The sequence below is a fragment of the Accipiter gentilis genome, chromosome 8, assembly GCF_929443795.1.
Source record: "Accipiter gentilis chromosome 8, bAccGen1.1, whole genome shotgun sequence".
Lineage (NCBI taxonomy): Eukaryota > Metazoa > Chordata > Aves > Accipitriformes > Accipitridae > Astur > Astur gentilis.
In genome coordinates, this window is record NC_064887.1 from 38,202,830 (window position 1) to 38,227,563 (window position 24,734).

At 45.9% G+C, this 24,734-nt stretch overlaps 1 protein-coding gene across 1 annotated transcript; it reads right to left on the reverse strand.

The window, feature by feature from the left end:
- Positions 1 to 328: 328 nt before the first annotated feature.
- Positions 329 to 19,430, reverse strand: RAB11B (RAB11B, member RAS oncogene family). Its single transcript, XM_049809100.1, has 5 exons — positions 19,307 to 19,430; positions 12,623 to 12,818; positions 10,454 to 10,647; positions 8,751 to 8,831; positions 329 to 5,285 (listed from the first exon to the last, which is right to left on the reverse strand). Exons 1-5 carry the CDS (start codon positions 19,344 to 19,346, stop codon positions 5,140 to 5,142), a joined length of 657 nt encoding a protein of 218 aa, XP_049665057.1. The 5' UTR covers positions 19,347 to 19,430; the 3' UTR covers positions 329 to 5,139.
- Between the last annotated feature and the right edge of the window lie 5,304 nt (positions 19,431 to 24,734).

The following is a 24,734-nucleotide window of genomic DNA, read 5'->3' on the forward strand; positions in this document are numbered from 1 at the left end:
GTGACCACTCTCGCTGCTAGGCCGGGTGCGAGAGGGTACCGGGACCCCTCCAAGGACTAACGCAGTGTCCTGAAGCGACAGCAAGAGCCCTCTCAAGAACATCTGCTCCCGGGGGTAGTGGATACCAAGGGTAATTAACTCCCGGCTCTGGACTGCTGCTCCCTGCAGGGGCACAGCCCCAAACGTGCACACCCTTGGCCAGGGCAGGGGTACCCATGCTAGTATCAACCACAGCGCTTGGGCTTTGGAGCCAGCCAGGTACCAGGTCCAAAATCATGTTCCCACCTTATTCTACAGCTGTGCTTGGAACAGAACTTTACACACACGATATGATTTGGCAATCTTTATATCCACAATACATCATAACCATGCACAAAAATCAAGTGATGTGTGTATTTACAAAGTGAATTGCACTTAACACAGGAACCAGGAATAAAAGTAAATGAAAGGAACCTCTCTTCTGGGTTGCATAAAGGTCCAGTGCTATTTATAGCCTACAAAGCCTAACAGACAACACTACCGTGCATTATCTGACCAGTTTAACATGAGAATTACTGTTATTTATTGAAACGGTGCAGCCCTGGAGATACTCATTTCATGGAAACATTCCATTAATCACTGTTCAAGGTGTATTATCTATTAAGACTCCTTTAAGAGTCTGCAAGTCAAAAGAATCCACCCTCAGCCCTGACTCGCTGTATTTTACTTGAAGGACAGTTAGTCTTCAGCTCTTAATTGTCTGGTTTTTCTTTTCTTATTTGAAATTCAGGCCCCTACCCTTAATAGTGTTTTCCCTAGATTTTTATGAAGGAAAAAAGCCTCCCTAAGCGACTGAGTCACTTCATTAGGATCTTTTTTCTTCTACAGAGTCCAGAACCTCTAAGCAAGTTCTTCCTTCATGCTTGGAAGGGAAACAATCACCAAGCACAGGTAAGACTCAGTCATTAACAGCCCACACACAGATCACATCCACAACTTCTGGAGTAGTACAGCATGCAGGAATCAAAGCGTCAGGAAGCGAAAATACCTACTGTACATTTTTCCAAGCAGCTTTGGCAAGTGACCTACTCAAATAAAAGGCGCAGACCAATCCTTACCATCCTGGCACGTCCAGCTGAGAGCGCTCTCTTCTGTTTGCACAAGAATACCCCATTACCAGCCTTTCCACAGACTGCGGGTCATTACAAGTGATCTAACAGAACAGCACCCCAACAGGGGGGATCTCTAGGATGCAGCAGTCTTTTTACTGCTTATCACCTGCTAGAAGTGCTGAGAAGCAGCCATGGGGGAAGAAGGGATCATAGTGCCTTTTCCTTCTACCAAATTTTGATGGTCTCTGCAGCACACACAAAAATTTTTAACAAAGTAGCAGGCAGTCACTCATCAGCTGGATTTTTACAAGTACAGAGCTTTAAAATGTTCCCATGAATCAAACTGTCTTGTCCTGTGCAGGCTGTAGACAAACTTTCAGTAGGGATCCCAGACCTTAACTCCCCTAGTCTGTAAGCATCTGACTCAACAGGAAGAAAAGTTGTTAGATTGAGGCAGTCTACTCAATGAATTTATTCTACCAATTACCTGTTTGTCTGCTTACCACCAAATCATTTTTACGTGTGGATTTTGGCCTTTACTCTCCCCATAATAAACTGAGTAGTTAGCAGAAAAGACTCCTGTCTAATACTGCATTGGAGGACCTGTTCTAAATATCAGCAGGAGCCTTCAGCTGAGGTTTGTATTACTGACACTGGGCGGTAAGCACCCAGTGCTTTTTAGTGTTATTTTTCAATAGTTAAGTGAAAGTCATCCTCAACATCCAAGTAAGGCAAGCATAGCACATGTTCCTTCTTTCACAGGCAGCATTCCTGTCATCAGGAGTTTTACATAAGCCAAATTCTGCACTCAAACCTCTTACGGCAGATGGAAGACAGCTGGAACCTTTTCTATTTTCCTGACAGCAATACTGAGAGACACAGAGCCAGTGAAGTTGCAGTATGAAGCCGTCCAGGTGAGGTTACATTTAACTGTTCTTTTCACATCAGGAAAGCATGGTTAAGGAGTCTGGCCTATTGGAGAGCTTCTTTGAATGTCAGACAGCTCTTCAACAGTTCAAGCTTCCTCAGGATTCCTCCAAGTCTTCCCCTCTACAATTTCAGTAGCCATCACCAACAGTGAGTTGGGCTGTAGGTGTAGTTTCCGAGGAGTGCACAATGCTTTCAGCAGGACACCAGAGTACTCAAGATCAAAAGCATTTTCCCCTGTCTACGCACAGGAAGATGGTTCTACCAGGCAGAACTGGTGCACCATCCTTTTTCTATTGGCACTAATGGCCCTGTGCTTAGTCTAGGCAAGAGCGTCTCAAACCCACAGAAGGGCTGCATCTCTAACTGCCTGGAGAGCAGCACAGCAATCTGGGCAAGAGTCAATACCTAGTCTAATAAATTGAGTGACCACAGCAAATAAAACCACCACTTACTTTACAGTGCTCACATAAGCTATGTATGTGCATGCACACACATGCTTCCCATGTCTTGGGTATACCAAACAGTCCTGCAGCAAAAGGCAGTAGGCCTTTCCATATCACACAACAGGTCTCCAAAACAACCCAGTCCCCCTGGCATGAACAGCATGGGTCCAAGATCCACCTGCTCTGAGGGGGCTTTGGTCAACACACAATGAAGCGGTACAAGGTCTCTTCAATACCCATATAATTTAACAGCACTTAAGCCCTAGACATGAACCTTTTGTTGGGACTTGGAGGCAAAGTTCAGAGCATTCCACAAAGTCAAAGACTAAAGAAAATCTCTTTTAAGAGACAAGGAAGTGACTAAACTGCTTCTCAGCTTCTTATACCAGGCCAGATTGATTCTAGAAACTTCATGTTACGTACAGGATTTGCAGAGTAAACACATTAATACATCACCCTGAACTAGTAAGTCTTCTTAACAGCATGATTCTTCCTCATGCTATTCCAACTAGTTTCTTTATAAAAAGTTTTGTTCAAAAATGAAGGAGCCCAGCTCCACTAGTGTCCACCTGTTCTTGAATGAAATACTTCCAGTATCTCAGAATTTTCCATTCTCTCTGATGGTGTGCTCATCTGCCAGCCTTCTAAATACTGACTGCACATCACATTCTGGTCTAGGACCACCAAAAAAGGAGACTACTCCAGTTCCCACTGGCTGCACGTCCTCTCAGAGGATGCTGTTGAAGTAAATACCATGTGTTGAAAGTGCTTCCTGACCTGGGACACCCTTAGGACAAAGCACTGTGATGCCTAAAGAGGAATCTATATCCTTATTCAATGGGATTAGGCTGCAACCATGCACCCCTTCACCTTGAATGTATCCTCTGAACAAAGTTGAAAAGTGGAAGTGCTAGGCACCATGTGCACCCTTTGCTGTGAACTGCAGCGCTCTAGGTGCATACAGTACAAAATTAAAGGCATTGGTCTGCAAATCTTATAAAAGAAAAGCCATCAGAGTTAACCGCCCTTAATTTTATTACATAACCAGACAGAACAGTTGAGACTGGAATGTCAGATTTCCCCTTCAAGCACAATTCACAGTTTCATATTTGCTTTGTATCAGAAAATAAAAATCAACTCACTAATACGCAGGTAGGATTCATCAAGTGAGGTACAGTCTCAGAATACAGAGCAAAAATTCACTGCAAATTGCTTCACTAGCCTTCAGAGAGCAGCAGATGGTCTCCAACTCTTCCTTTAGATAGTTTCACCCCATATTTGCCTCACCATAACATTCAGCATATACCAGAGGGGATGCAAGTGTGTAAGAGCTAGTCAATGATGAAAAGCCATCATAGAAGATTTTCACAAGCTAGCAAGAGACTGACTACACATGTTGTGATAACATTCTTCCCATTCACCAAAACAAAGTATTATAGTAGTTAGCCCTGCTGATGACAAATTTGTTACATCAGGTGAAGTACAATCATTTGAGAATTACAGTCTGCAATTCAGTAAAACAGAGTAAGAGGAAAACAACAGGTTAGTAGTTATTATGTGAAATCTTAATATTACGCATTTTAGTAGAGGTCAAGAAGATTATGCACAAGGTCAATAGTGAAAGATCATGAAGAGAAAGTTCAAGATGCAGAAGTTTTACAAAATGTATAAAGTATTGTGTTTCTCTACAACAACCAAAACCCTTACAAGTGCAGGTATATACATGACATGAAAATATTGCTTCACTCACTCAAACAGGGGTAGGAGAGATCTAGAGAAAAAGCAGCATGCAAAAAAATACTGGGACTATAGAAGATCCTGCTTTCAGACACTGATCTACAGTACAAAATAAGCCTACTTGTACAGGTTGCAAAAGGTTTCTGAAATCAATATGCTGGCACTTACTGTACAATAATGTTAACTGATTAACATAAGCCATGAATAAATATTAAGCCACTTCATAAAGCCTGCACAAGCAGCACAGGCATTCATGGTGGCAGAGAAAGCAATGCAGACATACTTCATTGTTCCCAAATAAAACAATAGGGAAAGATTTCCCAAGCAGGAAACAGTAAACTACACAGCTAGACTAACTGTATTAGGGGTAATTACATACTAAGTAATGTTATTTTCAACAGCTTTCTTACCTGTGTGCAGCCACTAAAAACCTCACTGTGAGACTTTATCAGGACAGAAAACAGAGCATTTGGTAGGATAGCTATTTTCTTTTAATTTCTCCCCCATGTTTACAGAAACACAAGAAAAAAAATATCTGACTATGGGAGGAAAAAGCCTTGTCACCTAAATGTAGTTATTTCTTCAATATAGTTATAGTCAAGTCCCCATGGTATCTCTCCCAGAGGAAAAAAACAAAACAAAACCAAAACCATTTGAGGAGAGTGTTTCATGGGATAATATCCAGCAGCAGATGTTCCAACACAAACATGTCTATCAGATCAGTGCCTACATTTCAAGCCCAAAAGTCACCACATTGAAGGGTATTTCAGAGGGAGGGGAATGTTAGCCCTACAATTAAAGCTCTAAGGTGAAAGAGGGGACTTGGGAATGGGGTAAAGGAGGGAAGAGGGAGTCACTGAATCACAGGAGATAAGTGCACACAAGTTTCTAAATGAAGCACAGACGAAGTGAAGGGCACAAGAGTCATCTACAGGAGGTCACAGGTTCTGACAGCACTGGAGTTTGTTGGATTTCTGTCCATCGGTGGTTGGTGGGACACTGATGTCAACTACATTGTTGCCAGGAGACTCATCGTGCGCAGACCGATCTGCAATCTGCTTCTGTGAAACAATGCGGTAGATTTCTGAAATGAGAACAGATTTGTTAGAGCCCAGAAAGACATTACCTCCAATGGAGCATGTGCACATATCAGAGCAAGCTGTCAAAGAAGATGCTAGAACCCAAGAATGAGAAGATTTTAACCTGAGAGCTGTGAAAGGGAATCTAGTCTGACCAGCTGTGGCATGTAACATCTGTCTGGCTTTCCAGCTCTGTAATGGATATGCCAGCTCTGTCTGGAAAAGTTATTAAGACAAGATTCCCTACTGTCTTACACAACAGCACTTTCTATCATGTTCTTTTTCAACTACTCCATGAACACAGAGCCTTATTAAAAGGCTTTTTAAATGAGAAAGGAACAGGAATGCTCATTTCTGAAATAGGGACTCATATTCTTGATTAAAGAAAAGGGCAACATAATCTAGAAACACCAATCAACAGGATGCTTGCAAAACATCATTGCGCAGCAGCAATGACGGTATCTATTTCACACTAGCTTCTGGCAAGCTGCTACTACCAAATGACAGAAATGCCTACTCCTCTCTGCTACAAATCAGTTCTCCCACCTATGACAGTAAAAAGCCACATGGCTCCATAAAGCCCTACATTGATCTGAAAATACTTTTCCCTAGAGAATTAATTTATTTGACTCAAATTAATTTATGCCTGAAAGCACACAGATCCACAAGGCTGTAACTGCTGAAGAGAGACTGCCAAGTTAAAAGCTTTCAGAAACAAACCATTTCAACTGCATAGTTAGTAGAAATAATTTAAGTTGAAAGGTTTTCAAATTACTTATGTCACTGACTATAAGCCCTTGTTCCAACTTCCCTCCATTGTGAGACAGGAAAAGGGCAAGTACCTCCCTGGAAGTCTGCGGTAAATATTACGGTCACATTCATACAGCCACAGCCTCAAAACAGCAACAACCAAAATCTTTAATAAGGATAAAAAATCATGGGGCACTATGTGGGTTTTATTTATTTATTTTAAAGAAGCTGCACATATTTACATTGTTTAAAATTGAAACCTTTAACCCAAGACTGATCTCATTGCCACTGGCTACCTTCAGCTCTTTCTGCTGAAAGGGATGAGGAGAGCTGTACAGAGATTGTCACATCCCCCTTCTTTCATGCTCAGTGGTATAATTTAATACTAGCTGTTCAGAGTCACTGCCAAGCCCTCTTTTTCTTTGGGGTAGCATCTGTTTGGTTTGGGTTTTTTTTCCCCAGTCTTTAGTGATCGCTCAAACTGGTGGCCAGTAAGGAAACTCCTGTCCTGCTTCTCCCACCCTCTTCCCTCCTCCAAGTCCCCTGCAGGTGCTCCCAACTCACTGCTCTACACAGCGTATTTTTCTCAGGTTTCTTCTCCTCCCTTAGAAGGATGATTGTCCCCCAAGTAACCACTTTAAGAATAGCCTTTTCAGGACTACTCAGTCTTACCAGCCACACCCCCACTGTACCTGAACTGGACAATCTCAGCATTTTGGGGCGCACAGGACACTGCTAAGAGATAGTGATTTGAGTTCAATTTGCCCAGGCCTGACTTCAGCTCCAGTTCTGGCTCCCTAAGTACCTTATCTGTTACAGCACACTGTATTGGGGCTCTCTCCTAGAGCAACCATAGGCCATCTTCTCTACCCAGGGTCAGTCTCAGGACAACACTGCAAGGGAAGACAGGATGGATGGTGACCACTGAACTACGCTCAGAGCACTAAAACCATGGATACCATCTCAAAGTGCCAGGCAAGTTGCCTCAGATCCAGCCAAGTGTCACAGATAAGCAGTGAATCTGCCATAAGGCTGCCCGGCACAAGAGACAGTCCCAGCTCAGGCAGCAGGCAGTCTTCTCTATGGCTTTGTCTCAACAGCAGTGTTCTCCAGTTGCTTCACCAGTAGCTCTAGTAACTTAACGCAAATCTTGCTGGGCAGCAAATATAACCCATTCCTAGTCTGTCAGGCTTTTTACTTATAGAAGCAACTTGGCTATCGTTTTTCTCCTGCCTGCCTCTTCTTTGTCATCTTCCTTTAATTGCAAAACATTTCTGGTACCAACAGATTTGGCCAGCACCAGATCTAGTGATCCCAACAGTTCTTACTGCTTCCCTGCACACCTCTGCAAAAGAAACCTAAAAGAGTCTGCCTTACAGAATTCACCATATTAAAACTCAGCTTTTTTCCTAGTAATAGGCTCATTCATACATAATCAAGAAAAAGTAATACAAAGCCAGTTCTTCGGTCAGCATTCAGTAAGCAACATACACCAGACACTTCCTGATAATCAAGCAGAACCAGAACAAAGGCTCATTCTCATTTAACTGAAATCAGTATCTGGTCACAACAAAGCTCAGAAAATGCTCATCTTGAGATGTTGCGGGACACGTAAATCAGGCACAACTTCACAAAACAGTGTACGGGGTAAGACTATAGAAACAGTTTATCCATCTAGAATTCAGCTATGGTAAGCAATAGTCAGGAATTGGATCCTGCCAACTGTTCACATTATGGATCTTAAAGAGCTTTTCAAGAGATGGAACAAACACCCTAACAAATTATATGGTGTTTTCTCCTCTTTAGGACAAGAAATTAGATCTCATGAGGCAGCCAGAGGTAGAACAGTAATCCAATACCTGTTTGATAGCCCTCTTCCTATTCAGGTATGATTTTTAAGCGTTCTTTGCCAATTAGCAATTACTTCATTTTAGGAGTGGAAGACTATGCTTTGCAAACATGCAGAACACGGAGTGGAAGGCAGAGTTGCTCAAGTTCATCAGAGTTTGTCAGCTTCAATTCAGCAGTCCTGCAGGCCCATGATGGTTTCCTTCAGACATCCTTGGGTGTGACAGCACCATGCTTCCCAGGACTCTGCTTCTGAGGATTAGCACTCAGTACTAGCTACTGTGCACTCAGCCACATCTACAGCAGTTGTACGTGCTGAGGAACACTCTTGGGCAGTGGAAGTCATAAGCCGTGGCCTCATTTTGGCCTCTGACCACTATCACATTCTTAGACAATTCCTGGGACTCTTCAGGGACATTCCCAGAAGGCAGTCTGCAGGCAGCTATGCTGTTGGTGCATAGCCACCTACAACCCTTGCCATCATCCGAGAGCAAGAGTTTAGTAGTCTGGACAAAAATACTATGTACCAGTCTGCTTTGGGGCAAGAGAACACACTGGAACTTTAATTTCCTAGCATGCCTGTGGCTTTGCTGCCTAGATTTTGTGCAGGCACAGAATTACTAGTGTCTTTACAACAGTGCTGTTGCAATAGCTTGAATTCACGGAACATCAGGAGACTAGAAACCTCCAGATTCTTGGGCAGAAAGGTATGCGTGGGGTGGGAGGCAGAACACAAAGGCAAGATTAGAAGGCTTGCAAACTAACCATCATTCCCAACATTCATTTCCAAAACATTCTAGATAACTGCAAAACATGCCCATGAAGAAGATCCACTACCTCAGGAGGTCCTCTGAATCCATAACAAACCATACCTGTAAGGATGTTCTTGAAGGCTTCTTCTACATTTGTTGAATCCAGAGCGGATGTTTCAATAAAAGATAAGTTATTTTTTTCTGTAATAAATAACAAGTTGCTCAGTTAAAAAAATTAACAGCACTTTATTTCACCTTTACTTTGAGGTTTTCACCTTTATTTTTAGGCCAATCAGCCAGGGCTCAGTCTTTTTGTGTTGTTGGGGTTTTTTTTGTTTTGTTTTGTTTTTTTACTGTTACACTAGGAACAGCTTGGTGTGCCATTTATTTAGCTGCTAGCATTTCAGCAGCGTCACCTGTGACCACTGCCTTTCCATAGTGTGAGAATGTTTTCCTCACTGCAGCCCTTGTTCAGTCAAGCAGTACAATATTATTCTCATCTGGCTACAGATCACACCTAGAAGTACCTTGAGCCAGAACACAGGCAAAAGCATGTCAGCTGCAACAGGAGTCACAATTCCTGCAACCCCAAAAAGATAATCAGACCTACACTTTCCTAATCAGACCCCACCTCCAAATTACAATAAACCCCCTGGTAATACAGTCTATTTTCTTCTTTCCTCTTACAATGCAAAAGATATATTTTTTGATTTAAAAACAAAAAAGATTGTGATTAACACCCAAACATGACACCTAGAATGGTACTGTACCACCTGCCCAGAAATAGGCAAATTTCAGTCACAGAACTGAAAACAGCAACACCTGTACCATCACTAGCTATTTAAAACAGCCTTAGTAGGAAGTCGGGGACAAAAAATAAGATGTTGAACCAAGAGATCAAAGTAATGCACTATCTAGAGTGCCTACTAACTTGTTTTGCTTCTCTTATATAGACTTTACTTCTCATTCATCTGAAAATTTAAAGTGGTTTTACGAACCACAGGGTACTTGCTTACTAGCAAACTTCAGAAAACATGTTTAAGCAAGCCCTAGTACTATTCCTACAAGGATTTTAAAGGCTATACCCAAGCTTGATATCCACACAAAAGTAAGCTGAATGTCCCTAGGCCTGTAAGGGCAAAAGAGTATTTGACCAGTGCTCAGCAAGATAAGAGAGAGAAGTAATGCAGTGGCAGCAGCTCACATAACCCACTTGATTTCTCCCAACAATTGATAATCTCCAAGTATGATGATCACTGCATTTAAATGAAACTAGATGACACTACTATATACATCAGTGCTCTGGAGCAGAAACTAGACCATCTCAGAGAAGGTTCAGTATTCATTTGCAGCTGTCCACATTGATACGTGCTCAGTAGAACTGGGCCTCTAGGAAGGCAGGAAAGACATTTTGTGTTGTGATATTGTATATTTCTATTGTGACATTTTCTCTTCTAAATGTTGCTTACTGTTTCTAGCCTTGCTAAAGGAAGTGTTTAATCTTCAGCTATCAGGCAGCTCAAGGACAGTGTTTCAAAAACACGTACTACCACTAGATTTAAAAAAAAACAAAACAAAACACCAAACAAACAAAAACCAAAACAAACAAAAATCCATAACACAACCCACCCCCCAAAACAACCACACATGCTATTTAATAAGCCAAGATATTTTCATTTTTAAAAAAAATCTTGAATGCCTTTTTTTAGGGTCAAAAATAAAACTTGAGGTGAAAGTTCAGTCCTGGACAACAATAGCATGATTACAGCTTGCACCAACATCAAGTTCAGAAAGCACCAACCTAGACCACACTGTCTACAAACCTGCAAAAGCCCGGGCCTCATCAGTGGGCACAGCTCTCAGATGGCGGAGGTCACTCTTGTTACCCACCAGCATGATGACAATATTGTTGTCTGCATGATCTCTAAGCTCCTTTAGCCAGCGCTCCACATTCTCATAGGTGAGATGTTTGGCAATGTCATAGACAAGAAGAGCCCCAACAGCACCGCGGTAATATCTGAAACCACAAGGCACATTCCTTTACAGAGAGCTCTGAGTTATACCAACAAACCTGGTATCTCTGGCTCTTGTATACTGGTTACTACTAAAAAGTTAAAAACATTCTCCCTGCTTTGGAAAAAAGTTGTGCTGATGCAAATACTGTTGTTGGGGGGTTTTTAAGCCTAAAACCAAGTTCCGAATGCTGGGGTTTTTTTAGTGGCATTCCCAAAAATTCCAATGTATGTAACAAAATGCTGAAGAGACTGTGGAAGCTATGACATCTTCAGTCTGCTAAAACAGTGTGCAAGAAAACTCACAATGCATTTCAGAATTGGTACTGCTAGAAGGTTTTTGTGAAGTTATAACTTATCTTTCTGTCAGAAAAATAGTCCTTAGTAAAATGTCAGTATTTGTTGCTGATCTTTCAAATGCCTCCTGTCCCTCTTAGAAATTAAAGAGGGGAACTCTGGGCTATATTGACACTTATCCACAAGCCCATAATGCAAGAACAGAGTTTGCTCCCTCACTGCACGTTTGGGCCCATTCCAAGGGCTCAAGACAGCACAAGCCAATCTATATCAGCAATCCTGTAACATCCATATCTCTCTTCCACACAATCCTAACATTTCTCCTCTGCTCCAGCAGCCCCCGTTGGACATCTCGTTGAACTGATTCAAAGCATCAAGTCAGCAGAAAACATTCACTTCTTACTGCTGCTTGGCGTTCTGCTGGCTTAGCAAGCTGAACTGGCCTAGCAATGTGTCAAGCAAGAGCTCGTGCCAGTACAAAGGAGAGGCAGGATCACAGGACTACAGATGCACTCATTCTCATCGGCCAAGTCTGTTGCTGAACAAGACTCAGCCAGCAGTTTTTCTGCTAAGCTTCTACAGCAGTAAGAACAATTTAAGGGTCACAAAAAAGTTCTGAAAAACACACTAACAAGTACGGAAAAGATACAATTTGAAATCACCACTTACATCTGTTTCTGCCTTACATTGTTTTTGCATTCCTTCCCTACAGACTATTCCCTTTGAGCTCCATGCTCTTCTGTTTTTCTCTCACCTATTCTGCATTACCCTATTTCACCTCAATGAAAAAAGTTCCCCTTACCTTGAGTTTAATACAAATGGATCAATCTGTGCATGATTCAGAAACAAGTTTGTGCCTTTAAAAACTCATGTACATCTGTAACACTACAAAATTTCAACTCACTGATCAGACTATGCCCTGGATAACTAGGCCTGCCAATAGGGTTTTCTTTTTTTTCCTCTAAAAGATACCTTTGCCTACTAGCTACACAGAAGTAGGTACACCCAGAGGTTACATCTCAAGACACTGTTTGGATTAACAAGGTGCCGTACATGAAAGCTTCTCAACACCACTGTTCTAAATAGGGATGTGCCTAGTGCTGCAGTCAGCATTATCACAGGGGCCTTTCTATTTACTGGTTATTCAGCATGGACTCTTGGACCTAATTTTCAGGGCTGTGACTAATTCAAAGTCATTGAGATTTCAAGGGAGTTTGTGGCTGCAGACTGCCCTAAAAATACCCTCAATCTCAAGACTGAGGGGGCAATGAAGACCAGAAGCCACTGGCATTATGGTAAGCTGTCATGCCTAGACCAAAACTTGATGCCAAACAGTACCCGGCTTCCATCAGAAATGACACTCATTCCACATGATGAAGATAGCGCATACAGGGCAGATGTGAAAAAAAAGATGACAAGACTCAAACAGAATTTCCCACACTTTTCATTTAAGCTGTCATTTTTTCTATAAGAGTATCATTAGAATCTTAAAATTACTTTAATTATATTAATCAAGCAACACAGAAGTATTTGCTATCTTATGACTTGGATCTACACTGAAGTCTGTCGTAATGATTTTGTCATGTGTCCCAAATATGTTTCATTAGTTCTCTACCCATAAATTTACTGGTACTGTCTCTGCTAGAATTCTGCTGTTACACTGAGCAAAGACATAGTACTCACGCTGAGGTAATGGCACGGTATCGTTCCTGTCCTGCAGTATCCCAGATCTGTGCTTTTATCGTCTTCCCATCCACCTGGATGCTCCTGGTGGCAAATTCCACCCCAATGGTGCTCTTACTCTCCAGATTGAACTCATTGCGTGTGAAACGTGACAGAAGATTACTCTTCCCGACTCCAGAGTCTCCAATCAACACAACTAAAAGAAAAAACATTATTTTCGAAATTAAATCTTCATACCAGCAATTACATAGTGCAGTAGTGCTACCTCGCTGCTACGTTGCCTTGCAGGCAGGACCCAGAGGAGTTGCGCAGCCAGATAAACATAGGAGAAAGTTATGCTCACAACACCTCAGACTTTACTACTCACAGCTTGCTTCCCCAGCCCCAAAACAGCCCCAAGCCTTTTTGTTGCTAGCAGCTGCTCAGTTCCTTAGAGATGGAAATGAGAAATTGCTACAGGGACTGTCAGCAGCTACACATTGCTTTGGAGGCCCAAGCCACTGCAAGTAATTAGAGGTAACTAGATGTCCCTTGCATACTCGACCTTTTGCAGAGGAAGGCTGCAACCCCCACTTCAAGAAACACTAGTCAAGAACATGGCAACAGGCAACCTGTCTGCCTGAGAAAAGCCTGTGTACAGTATAAGCCTACTCTATTTATTAAAAAAAAACCCAACAAACAAACAAATAACCAACAACACAGAAAGTAAACAATTATTTGGAGTCCCTGTTGGGGTCATACAGAGTGTTCTATTTCAATAATTCGTAAATACATTTGCCACAAAAAGGGGAAAATAGGAGACATTTGATACTACAAGCAAGATACAAAGCAAAGCAGAACTTCATCCAGCAAAATGAGTTCTAGTAGATTGCAAGAGAAGTAAAAGATGAGCTAAAAATCTCTGCTTCCACATGAGGTGTTGCCATGTTAACAGAAAAATGTTTGTGCAGAGAGATCTTTAGTACACAAATCCCAGCTTTACTGAAAGGAATTGTGAAAATAAAAGGTACATCGTGTATGTAGTAGGAGTGTCGCCCTACTTCGGGGCTGAAGCTCCCTGCTGATCCTGAGGCACACCTCTTTGCCATTCCTGCTTGAGCAGGCTGCTGCTTCATACTCAGCCACGCTAGACCAGCCTCTCCATGAGACCTTCTCATCAACAACTCCGACAAGATGCGTCATACTAGGTTCTTTACTATGCAGCTAATGCAACTACACACATTTTCTTAAATCCCTGTATTACTGACTAGAGCAAGAAATAACTAAAGGGGAAAAAAGACTAAAACCAAGGTAAGTCTCAGCAAATACTGTATCATATATGACTTTGGTATTCAAGCTAACAGTATTCTGGCTTGAGCAGAATGAAGAAAGGCAATCTCAGTGAGGTTTCTTCAACCTTGAGAATATTTCCTACTTTGGTTCAAGGTACAGATTTATCTTCCTCATTCATACAATCTGTTTTTCCTATAGAATAGCAGACATGGGCAGAAAACACTCCTAATCCCTCCACAACAAATTACAGAAGACTCTTCTCATTACACGCTTCCAGAATGAGCTCACCAGCATTCTCCCAGGGCCAAGGATCGTACTTGTCTCTTAGTGTTATTACAGCTTTTTTCTGCTCAGGCCATTGTTTCAGGATACAGCTCTGGCAGCACACTGCTCCAGTTCACATACCTTCCCACCCCTGCTAGCAAATTCCAAAACTTCTGCTGTAGCCCTCCGTTACTCTGCTGCGACAGCTCCCAAGCTGCCTGTATAGAGAGATATCTGAAATGCTCCAGACTCCCCCCTCCCAGCATTTCATCCGGCTGACAGCACAGATAGACAGACAATTGTGCTAGCACAGCTGAACAGTCAAAATACAACAGAGGCAGGAATGGGCAGCCAGTGGATCATGGCAAGGCGCCACAACTCCCCACCCGGGATAGCTTAAATCAGCTCCTCACAGTGCTCTCTCTGCCTGCACTGGCAAACGGCCTAAACCATTTTTTAGGGTATGAGAACAGATATATAAAAAAAGATTTTTATGATGAGTTCTAACTCTAGGATTTTGTTAGCTTTATTTTCCAGACAAACAGGTTTTCATCACTAATTCCACGGGGTGTTCCAAGAACGGGCCGAAGGTCACCCATCTTGCACAGTGATCTTCTAGCTTGGAGTACACTGTACCCTACAGCAAAGCCCTGACCATAACCAGAAGGAGGTAAGAACATCCACCACACAAACTAGACCAGCTTGGAAAAACCCTGAAGCTTCCAACTGTCTCCAAAGGGAGCTACCTTCTTGTGAATCTGCAGCTCAAGAAAGCAGAGCCATCTCTCCACGTTCTAGCCACCTCCTATCCTCTGGCATTTTAAAATTACCAGCTTTGTGCATAAACCGTGCAAACAGCTCTCAGGTCATTAACTCCATCTGTCACAGGAAGAAAATTCAGGGGGTCCTGCGCTACTTTAGCTGGTTACTCGTCTCTGCTGCAATCTGGCAGCAGGCTCCCCTTTACCAGGCTGCTCCATATTCTAGCACAGCTCGTAAGAGAGCATTTTTGAGAAGTTACTGGGTGCAGAAGTAACAAAGGAAGGCAACCAGATCCCAACTCAGTAAATAATGTTCTCTCTACCTTATAGTCTCCAAGTGCTTCTTGTTAATACTCAGTCTTGAGCATTAAACAAGCATTTTCACCTTCAGAAGAAAGATGCAAAGACTGGAGGCCCACAAGCAGACAGAACCCACAAATTTTGTTTTCTATGGGAACTGAGCAAGAAGATACTTTCAAGATTCTGGACTAAGTGATTAGATCTCAGAAAAGTTCCTGAATATGGGAACGGGTCACCAGACAACATTGCCCGTTCAAATGCAGAAGTCTCGACACAGTAGAAAAGAAAGTTCCAAATCAGATGTAAGAGCCTGAAGACTCCCTAAACGCATCTCACCAGAATCAATGAAGTCACACTCCCTAAACGGCCTTGAGGGCCACACTGGTAATGGAAAGATGCACTGGCTTTAACCTGGAAGTGACCTGAAGCAATAACCAGCACCAAACATCATCAGATGGCTCTAAGTACACAAGCAAGCCACATTTAGTGCCCTCTTTACATCCTGAATCGTGGTGCCGCTCCTTCAGTCTTTCCTGATTTTCTCTCTCCTCCACCACACTGTGCCAGTCTGCGGGTTACCGTTCACCACATTACCCATCTGTCAATGGCAAAGCATGCAGATCTCAGTCACCATCATCACTCTGCTTCCCGTGTCTTGTTAGGCCTCACAACACAGACCTACAGCTGCCTAAGCAGAGCACAATCCTGCTACCCAGACACCCACTTCATACCTTGGGATCCTGGTACAAAGCAAGCAAAAGACAGAATTAAAAATCCAGGGCAATACATTGCTGGTAAGAAAAAAAAAAGATCAAGTTTATGATAGAATTTTAAATACACTAGTTAATTAATCTGGCAAAAAGAATACGTTCTTGTGAACAATCAAGAAGATTAAGACTCTCTCTAGCAGAGACCACATAAGCAGAGTTCATTATAAATATTAAGCACATAAGGTTGCCAGATATTGATGACTAATATGACACACATTTGTTTTTAATAAGCACAGCCTTTGTTAGGCTTAAGCTCTAATCAGAGCAGTCTAAATTCTCACAAAGCTAAAAGAAATCTCTTTTTTCTACGGGTGTTTTTTCTTTCTTTTTTCATGAGCCAGCATGAATTTAATTTTTAAAATAAACACTGATAGTAGCTAATCTTCTTTAGAGGAAAATTAATGTACAGATCACATTTTAATAGGTACAAGGCTTCCAATATTTTAGCAATGATGAAGAGGTCATGAATTCAATTCCAGATCCAACCCATTCAAAACTCATCATGAAAAGTTCCTGCTTTTTAACCATCTCAGCTACAAAACTAATTGGGAACAGAGCCCTGAACCGCTGGCTTTGCTTGGGTTACATCACTGGAACATGTACAAGATCCTCACAGCCTCATTATTCTGCGCAGCTCTGCATACAGAATTCAGCTTGTTCTCCCAAAGGTTGACTCAGTCATTTTGTTAACAAACAACATTTTGTTGTGATCAATAAAATAAGCAGTTCTGACTGTCGAGATGCACACAGAAGAAAGGGAAATTGGGAATAAAGATAAAGAGGCAGTAGTCTAGCAGAGCAGCTTTGACTATAACCACACTCGCATCCCCAGAGCGCCACCAAACCTTAAATTAGTTTTCGCCTACTGTGTGCTAGAGCCGATAAGCCAATAATGTTCATGTCTCCTGCAGCCCTATTGAAACGGCCGGTCCTGAAGCACAAGCTGACGGGCAACGTGAACGCGGGAGCACTAAGAACAGTGAGCCAGCTCCACACAGAAACTGTTGCTACAAACTCCTTGGCCATTTTCACCCCTGAACAACTGTTTTGTAGGCAGTATTTCACATGAAGGAGACTAACAATAATTGGGGCTCTCTGCCTTTTAAACTTTTCATAAAGTTGGTTTATATAATCTATGCTAAATGACAGAAGTTCCTATACAGGCAGTTCTAGATCTTCCATTACACAAAAAAGGAAAAGTTATGACTTTAAAGCAACACTGCATTCAACTGGAGTTATCCTAAATAATATTACAATGCAAGGATGCAAATTTCTCAAACAAGCGATAACTGTAAAAGCTAAAATCAGAGTCCAACCAAACTTCATTTGGAAATAAGTGGTAGAGGAAATGGTCAAACCTTAAATTTAATAAAAATAATCCTTCCCAGACTGCAACCCTCCTCCATCATTATTTCTACCTCTGAGCACTGCATGTGTCTGGTGGAAGAGAGTTCAAAAGCCATCTATGTAGCTAAGAAGGGGCTAAAACAGAAGTCAATCAAACCCCTGGATATTATTTTTTTTATTCTGTCAATTCCCCTTGATATTTAATTCCAGTTTTGGAGGAGGCAGAAGGGAGAGGATGGGGAGTTGGGCTTACAGCGGAGACCTCATCCCACTTGGTCCCACTTACATTCATTATTTCTTGCCTAGTCCCAAAAAGCCTAGAAGGAAGGAAGGAAGATATGAGTAGATAAGGAAGGGTTTTTTTCTGGGTTTGTTTATTTTTTAAAAAGACATCAACACAACTACCCCTACCCAAAAGATGCACAGAAAAGGACAATTCTCTCCCCCGCCTTCCATTAAGTGCTACAAAGTAATCCAAGTTACTTTGCAGTATCAACACAACAGCATGGTTCATGACCAAACAGCTCCAGGTTAAGTTTCACTCCAGATAAAATTAAAAAACACATTTTGAAGCAGCATAAGTATTTTTAAAGATGAATGCAGTTTTGCCTACCTAATTGACTATTCACAAAAAGAAAAAAAAGAAATAATTTTTTTAGGCTTTCAAGTTCCTGGCTATTAAACCACTTGGGAAATAAATGGGGGAATGACTTCAGAAGGAAACTCGTGTAGACCCAGACAGTTTAGCGTATCGGAGGCTAGCCTTCTGCTTTATAGGCAGGGAAGAAATAAGGGTTTCCCCCCGCCTCTATCTTGAAGACAGTAAAACAAATACAGCAGACGGACAAACACATCCATAAAACATTTCCAACAGATGAGTAATTGCTCTTTCCCTTCATCAACAAGCAGGTGTGGAGTCACTGCTGCCCTTGTTAGGGTTCAGGTACGTACAGCGTGCCCTGACATCAAACTCCGGGGAAATTTTCATGGCAGCAAGCGCCCACCCACACCCCTCCCAGATCACCGGAGCACCCACAGACAGGCAACCTCAACCTCGCCTTTCGTAAGAGTGAAGTTTTTGGACAAATCTAAGGGTTTCAGCCACGCCACCACAGGAGACCGAGCATAACACCGGTTGGGAAACATGACGGTGAACGTTTTACACCCATCCGCACCATTCCTTAGGCCTCAAAGGCAGAGTTGTGGGATGCTCCGAGGAAGAGGTCAGACTGAGCATCTTTACACGTGCAGGACACCGACCTGCAGCAACCTCCGCACACACACACGACACCCACGACGATAAAAACCACCTGAGCCAGCGCAAGAAGAGCGGCACCCAACCCACCCCGCACTTACCTCTTTTCTCACACAACCCCTGCACGCAGCTGCTGGACAGCCCAAAATGTCACAGCTATGGGGACGGAGCTATCAAAACAACCCCAGGCTGTTTTAAGCCAAATTAACACCGTTAAGCTTCCTGGCTTCGGTTCTCAGGGTTCGCTCAGCAGCCTGCGAAGGAGCTCTCCACCGAAGCCGAAGTTTTTTTTCAGCTCCGGCTCGACGCCGGGGGCGATCTCCGCACCGCCGCCACCACCGCCCGCAGCCCACCGCCCCTCCCGCCCCCGGCCCAAGCCCTCAACCTCCCCCCGCCGCCCGGGGCCTCGCTCCCAGCGCGGCCACCGGGGGAATCGCGACCGCCCGGCTGCCGGCGCGCAACCCCCGCCGCGGCCGGGCGGGGAAGGCCCGCGGGGGGCTCCCCCTTTCGCAGCCCGGCGCCGGGCCCAGCCGCGGCCGGGGGCGGCCGGGCGCTGCCCGCAAGGCCGCCCCGCGCAACAAAGGCCGCGGCGGCCGCCCCCGGGCCCCGCGGCCTGCCGGGCCGGGCCGGGCCGGGCCCAGCGCCGCCGCGGAGCCCGCAGAGGGGCGCGGCCGCCGCGGTGCGGCGCGGCGCGGCCCGCGGCCGGCGGCGGTACCTTTGAAGAGGTAGTCGTACTCGTCGTCGCGGGTGCCCATGGCGATGGCGGCGCCGACCCTCTGGCTGCCAGGCACCGACCGCGGCCCAGGCGGGAGGGGAGGGGGCCGCTCCCGCCGCCGCCTATCAGCGGCCGCCAGAGCCCGCAGGAGGCGGGCGGCGCGCCAGACCCATCAACGACGCCCAATAGACGACGGGCGCGCCTCTGACTGGCGGTCGGCGCTGCCCAATCGAAAGAGGTCAGCTGGGGAGGGGCGGTGCTTGGGTGCCTGAGCCGGGACCCTGCGAGACGAAGGCGGTGCCGGGGCCCGCCTTGGGGCGGGGCCTGGGGGCGGGAGGGGCGGGGTTTTGGTGGACGGGCGGGGGCTGGGGGCGGGGCCTCGGCGGGGGCGCGCAGCGCCGAGCACCGCCCGGCGGCGGGGGCGGGTGTCAGCGCAGCGCAGGAGCCGGGGGGGTCGCAGGCGGGGACAGGGGGGACCGTGTTTCCCCCCAGAACCACCGCAAGCGATGCTCGGCTGCCTTTCGAGGCCATCGCACCCTGCACGCCCGAGCTTTGCTTTTCTCTTCGGGCTGGGCCACATCCTGCCCCGCGCAGCGCTCGGGGTCTCAAATACCAGCAGAAAATGCTGTTCTGGCAAAAAAAAAAAAAAAAGCCCCGCACGGTGACACAACTTGTTCCAGGAAAACATTTCCCCTTTTTTTTTCCTGGCACGGCTTGAGGCAACTTCCTGAACGGATCGGTGCTAACAGCAAAAAACCGCTTTGCCCTTCGCCTTCCCGACACCAGAGCCGCGACAATTCATCCTGCGAGCGCAGGGCCAGCCTCAAAGGGCCGCCGGGAATACCCGGGGGTGTCCCCTCTGCTTTGACGACCTCCCTTCCAGCGTTGGCCCTACGCAACGCGTCCCCACGCAGCGTGCGCAGGCCGGCATCGCATCCTCTGGCGTAACGCGTTCGATTTGCGGTTGTGATGAACCCTCACGGGGAAAACGAGAGCTCCCTCCCTTCTCTCTTCTGTGACGTGCGGGGACGCTCGCTCTGCTCATTAAACCTATTTCTTGCTTTCCTAGGCTGCGTTCATCACAGTTTGTCCGCCCTACTTTCCCCCAGAGGAGTCTTTAGCCAGCTAAAGGATTAGCGGGTCTCCAGCATCACACAGGAGCAAGCCTGAGACAGCAGGGAGGAAAAAAGATGGCTTTGGACTTAGTTTTGCCTGCCGTGGGAGAGGCCCAGCGCGTGAGAGGGCTCGGGGCGGGGGGACACAGTGGTTCAGACCCTGCGGGCTGTGCGGCGCTGAGCTCTCTCGACTTCCACCAGATACCTGAACACCCTGGGCAGGCGGGATCGTGGTTTGTAAGGGGTCCCATTTTCCAAATACGAGTGCTAATAAATGTATGGGAGCATGTGAAGAGGCAGCACCCAGACTAACAGCTGCCTATCGGCAGGGGTGTCCGGCTCCTGCTCAGTGAAAAATCATTCTTTTTATCACCCAGGCTCTGCAAATGCGGTTAGAAACAGAGCATGCTGCAAACATATTACATTCCCACTGCTGTGCTGGGAAGCCATCTTTGTATCTCCATCGCATACCAGGCAGTGGCAGCTGGGAAGGAAAGCCAAAAATTCGTAGAACTGGGGGTTTAGGGAAGATGCCAACTCCAACCTAGCTATGGGTCAGGCCAGTTGCTCCTCTCTGACAGACAGCGATTGCTGAAGAAGCAGGGAGGAGATCTTTCCTTTCACCTTTTCTTTGCAGTTTTGATGCTCACATACAGCGTGGGGCATTGGACTTTTAATCCTTCCCGTGCCAAAGTGAGTTTTAACAGCCAGGATCTGCAGGAAGGCATTATCGCTTTCTCCCATTGATGCTGTTCGTATCCCTGCCGGACCACAGCAAATGGCCCTGCTGGGTAATGACTAGAGCACATCCAGGGATGTTGAGCATCCAACTGATGAATAGTTAAATAGCATCAGGAGGAGCAAAGCTGGAACGTGTTGGATGCAGATTCTCCTGGGAAGGAGAATTACCCCGCACTGAGTTTCCCACACCTGATAATGCCACATCCAGTGAGCGGCTGGGTGAAAGGAGGGAGAGGAGGATGGCTTCTTGCTGGTCTTGCAAATGAGGTCTTCGCTTTCCTTGCTTTGTTTGGGTTAAAACAGGCAAAGCAGAAGTAAAACATCTTACTTGCATTATCACAAGTGACGTAATTGATTCTGAGCTGAATATTGGATGTGTATGGGGGGATAAAAAAAGCCCAAAGCTATTTTTTATCAGTTTGGATGGAAATCACTTTCTTCTTTTCTTCTTCCAGTGCCTGGGAATTGTTGCCATTAAGTTCTAAAGAGCAATATATGACAGAGGTATCCTCATGAGTGCTGTCCAGCTCCAAAATCCCCTGGGGCAGGGTTTTAGCATGGGCTGCAGGGAGTGAAGATGATGACTTGGTGTTAGAGGAGGAATTCTGCCCCGGGGTGATGCAGAGCGAAGTGTGAGCTCCAGTCCCCCTGTTATTTGCCCTCAGAAGTCCTCCAGGTTCATGGTATGTTTTGCGTTAGAGAATCAGTGTTGTGTCACCAAAATCAGCCGCCTGTCACCAGTTGCTGACAGGGCAATGCATTTGCAGACCTTTTCTGGAAATCCCGTGTGTGCCTTCAAATTGGTCACAGGCCATCAAGCCTCAGGCAGCAGAGATCCTATGAGCCCCAAATATTTTCTTAAACTATGCTGGGGCACACGCCCTTAAAAGCAGACAGGCGTATACCATCTGCTTCTTTTTTTACATGATAAAAACTTGCTCAGAATGGTCACCCAGTGTGCTGCCTCTTGTCCTGGGTGCCTCAGCCCCCGTGGTGCCCCGGGGTGTAGCTGCCTGCCTGGGATGCTTGAGCCAGGAGTTCCCCTTCCCACCCACTTAGTGGTATCTGGTCCTCTGGGTGTCTGTGAGCACCCTCAAGGGAGCCAGCCCAGAATACTCTGCTTGGAAGGGGTCCCTGTAAGAGTGCGGGTGCTTGCAAAGCCATGCCAGACATGTCCACGAGAAACTCCATTTATGCTCGATGCTGCTGATCTCCAGCAGAAGAGCTGGAAGTTACTGGGACAACTGGGAGAGTCCTGATGCCCCAGTGTCCGCTAGACACCCCGACACAGCATTTGGAGTGAGGGACGGCTTTTGAAAGCCGTTTTGCTGGCTCTGGCAAGGCTGGGTGTCAGGGGGCTGGGGGGGCCTGGGGAGCGTTGGTGGGTGGAGAACTCTTCTCTTGTTATTAATTTGCTGTTTCTTGGCTTTGCACCAGGTTTCAGATTTAAGTGGAGGTTTGCCTTTTTTGTTTCATTGCGGTGCTCTGCAATGGCCACACTGGTGGTGCGGGGCTGGGGACGATGCCTCTGGCTTACCCCCTGCAGTGCCACTGGTGCAGGGGGTTCAGCCCACCCACCCAAGCTGGTGCAGCTCTGTATGTGCACAAACACTTTCCCTTTTTACCCAACTTTGAAAAGAGAGATTTGGATTTCACTCTTGTATGAAAAAGGGCTCGAGGCCCTGCTGTCGGTTCTCTCAGCGGTTGTTTCTGCCATTCAGACCCAAGCTGGATTTGGAGGGGGCTCTGCGCAGCAGGTTAGGGCTCTCCTCACTTTCTGGGGCCACAAACGCAGCTGGGTCGGGACATCGGTACCTGTTGTGCAACACCTTCTTGATCTAACGATGCTCTGAGAGAACCCCGGGGTCCAGAGCAGCTGGGGTTCCATCTCCTTCTCCTGACGAGTCCGAGCTCCACGCTGAAGCATGTCCCAGCCCTGTGTCACCCAGCCAGAGCGCAGCCCCAGGTTGTCCCACAGCACTTCTGGTCCTGAAAAGCCCTTGTCCCACTATGTCCAGACGCCCGGCTGAGCTCAGACCCCATCACAGCCTTCGGCACAGCCCCTCCAAGCCCAGAAAACAACCAGCAAACCCTTCTCGCCAGCTCCTCCGTGAGGTTTTACTTGGGAAGACCCGAAGCCCGAGGTGGACCAGCATGTCTGGAGCTGCTGTGGGACCACCGGCTGGCACAGCACGTCCCAGCCCGTACGGGAGCGATGACTTTTTTGGGGGGAGCAGCAGATTTTGGTAACCCGAAGGGGATTTGTGCTTTGGGCAGAGCACGTTGCCTTTCCTCTCGCTGTCGCTGGAGGGAGCTGCCCCATCCGTGCCCGGACTCCCAGATGTTAGGACAAGCTGCAATTCAAGTTGTTGTTAAAAAAGAAGGAGCTGGAGGATTCCAGGAGGGGTTCAGATTAAGAACAGAGACCCAGGAATGGCATCTTCTGCAAACGGACCTTGGAAGAGCCCCGGGACACCGCACGCTCCAGTGTGGGACCTACGCGCTGGGGCAATGGGGTGGCATTGACACTGGTGGGATGTGGAGACTTGCGTGGCAGAACAGGGCAAGACCAAGACACAGAAGAAAGCAGCGGCGGTAGGTCCTTGGCTAGGCAAGATTTGGGGCATTTAGTCTTTTCCCGGCTGGTGTTTGGTGCCAGCTGGTGTTGTCCTCCAAGCACCTCCTGTAGATGCTAAAGATCAAACGCACCACTGGGGAGCAAACCCCAGATCTGCCAAAAAAAATCCCTGGCAATGAATAAATACAGCATAGCTCCTTCAGCAGTTTCTATCTGATGCATAAACCCACCTCAGTCTCATCATTTTAGCATCCAGACTGAAACACGGCACTCTAGTATCTGCTGGCGCACCCAGGGACAAAACAAGCTTTGAATTAAGCAAATGGAACATTAAAAATGTATTTCTGAATGCAAGAGTGAGCAGATAGATAGCACAGAGCCAGGTATAACAGGCTGTTTGTGCAATTGTGCTTGGGGCTATCGTTAACCCCAGGCTTTTTCCCCAGGGAAGGAAGACAGACACAGGAGCTGGGGCCACATTTAGGTACATCAGGTATTTATACAGCCGCTCTAGGGGACTAGAGCAGTGTCTTGTCTCTTTTTTCTGCAATGAGCAATTTAGCTAGTCAAGGAAGGGAGCACTTGCTATTTTCTCCAGCTCCAGCATCAGGCCACGTGTCTGGGATCATGAGCACAGCTGGAGTTTACCCCCATCATCTTCAAGGCTCCTGCTCCAGTGCCAGCTCATTTCATTCCTACATATATGTAACCATTCCCCAGAAGTTGCAATAAATGCTTTTGGAGATGACTGTGCATGTATGGTGTGAGCAGGTAAAATGCTACTACTTATTGGGGCTTGTCCGGATCAGCTCCAACTTTATTCTATCCAGATAATTCAGACCCCAGCCACTGGTCTCATTCAAGGTATTGGCACAGGGTTTTCCAGCCAGCTACAAGGAATATCTCCCTGGTACAAAGGTCTGCTGCCAGGGAATAAGAAAAGCCAGCTTGTTGTCACTTGTAAACGTGCTGCCCCGGATCCTGATTTCGGAGG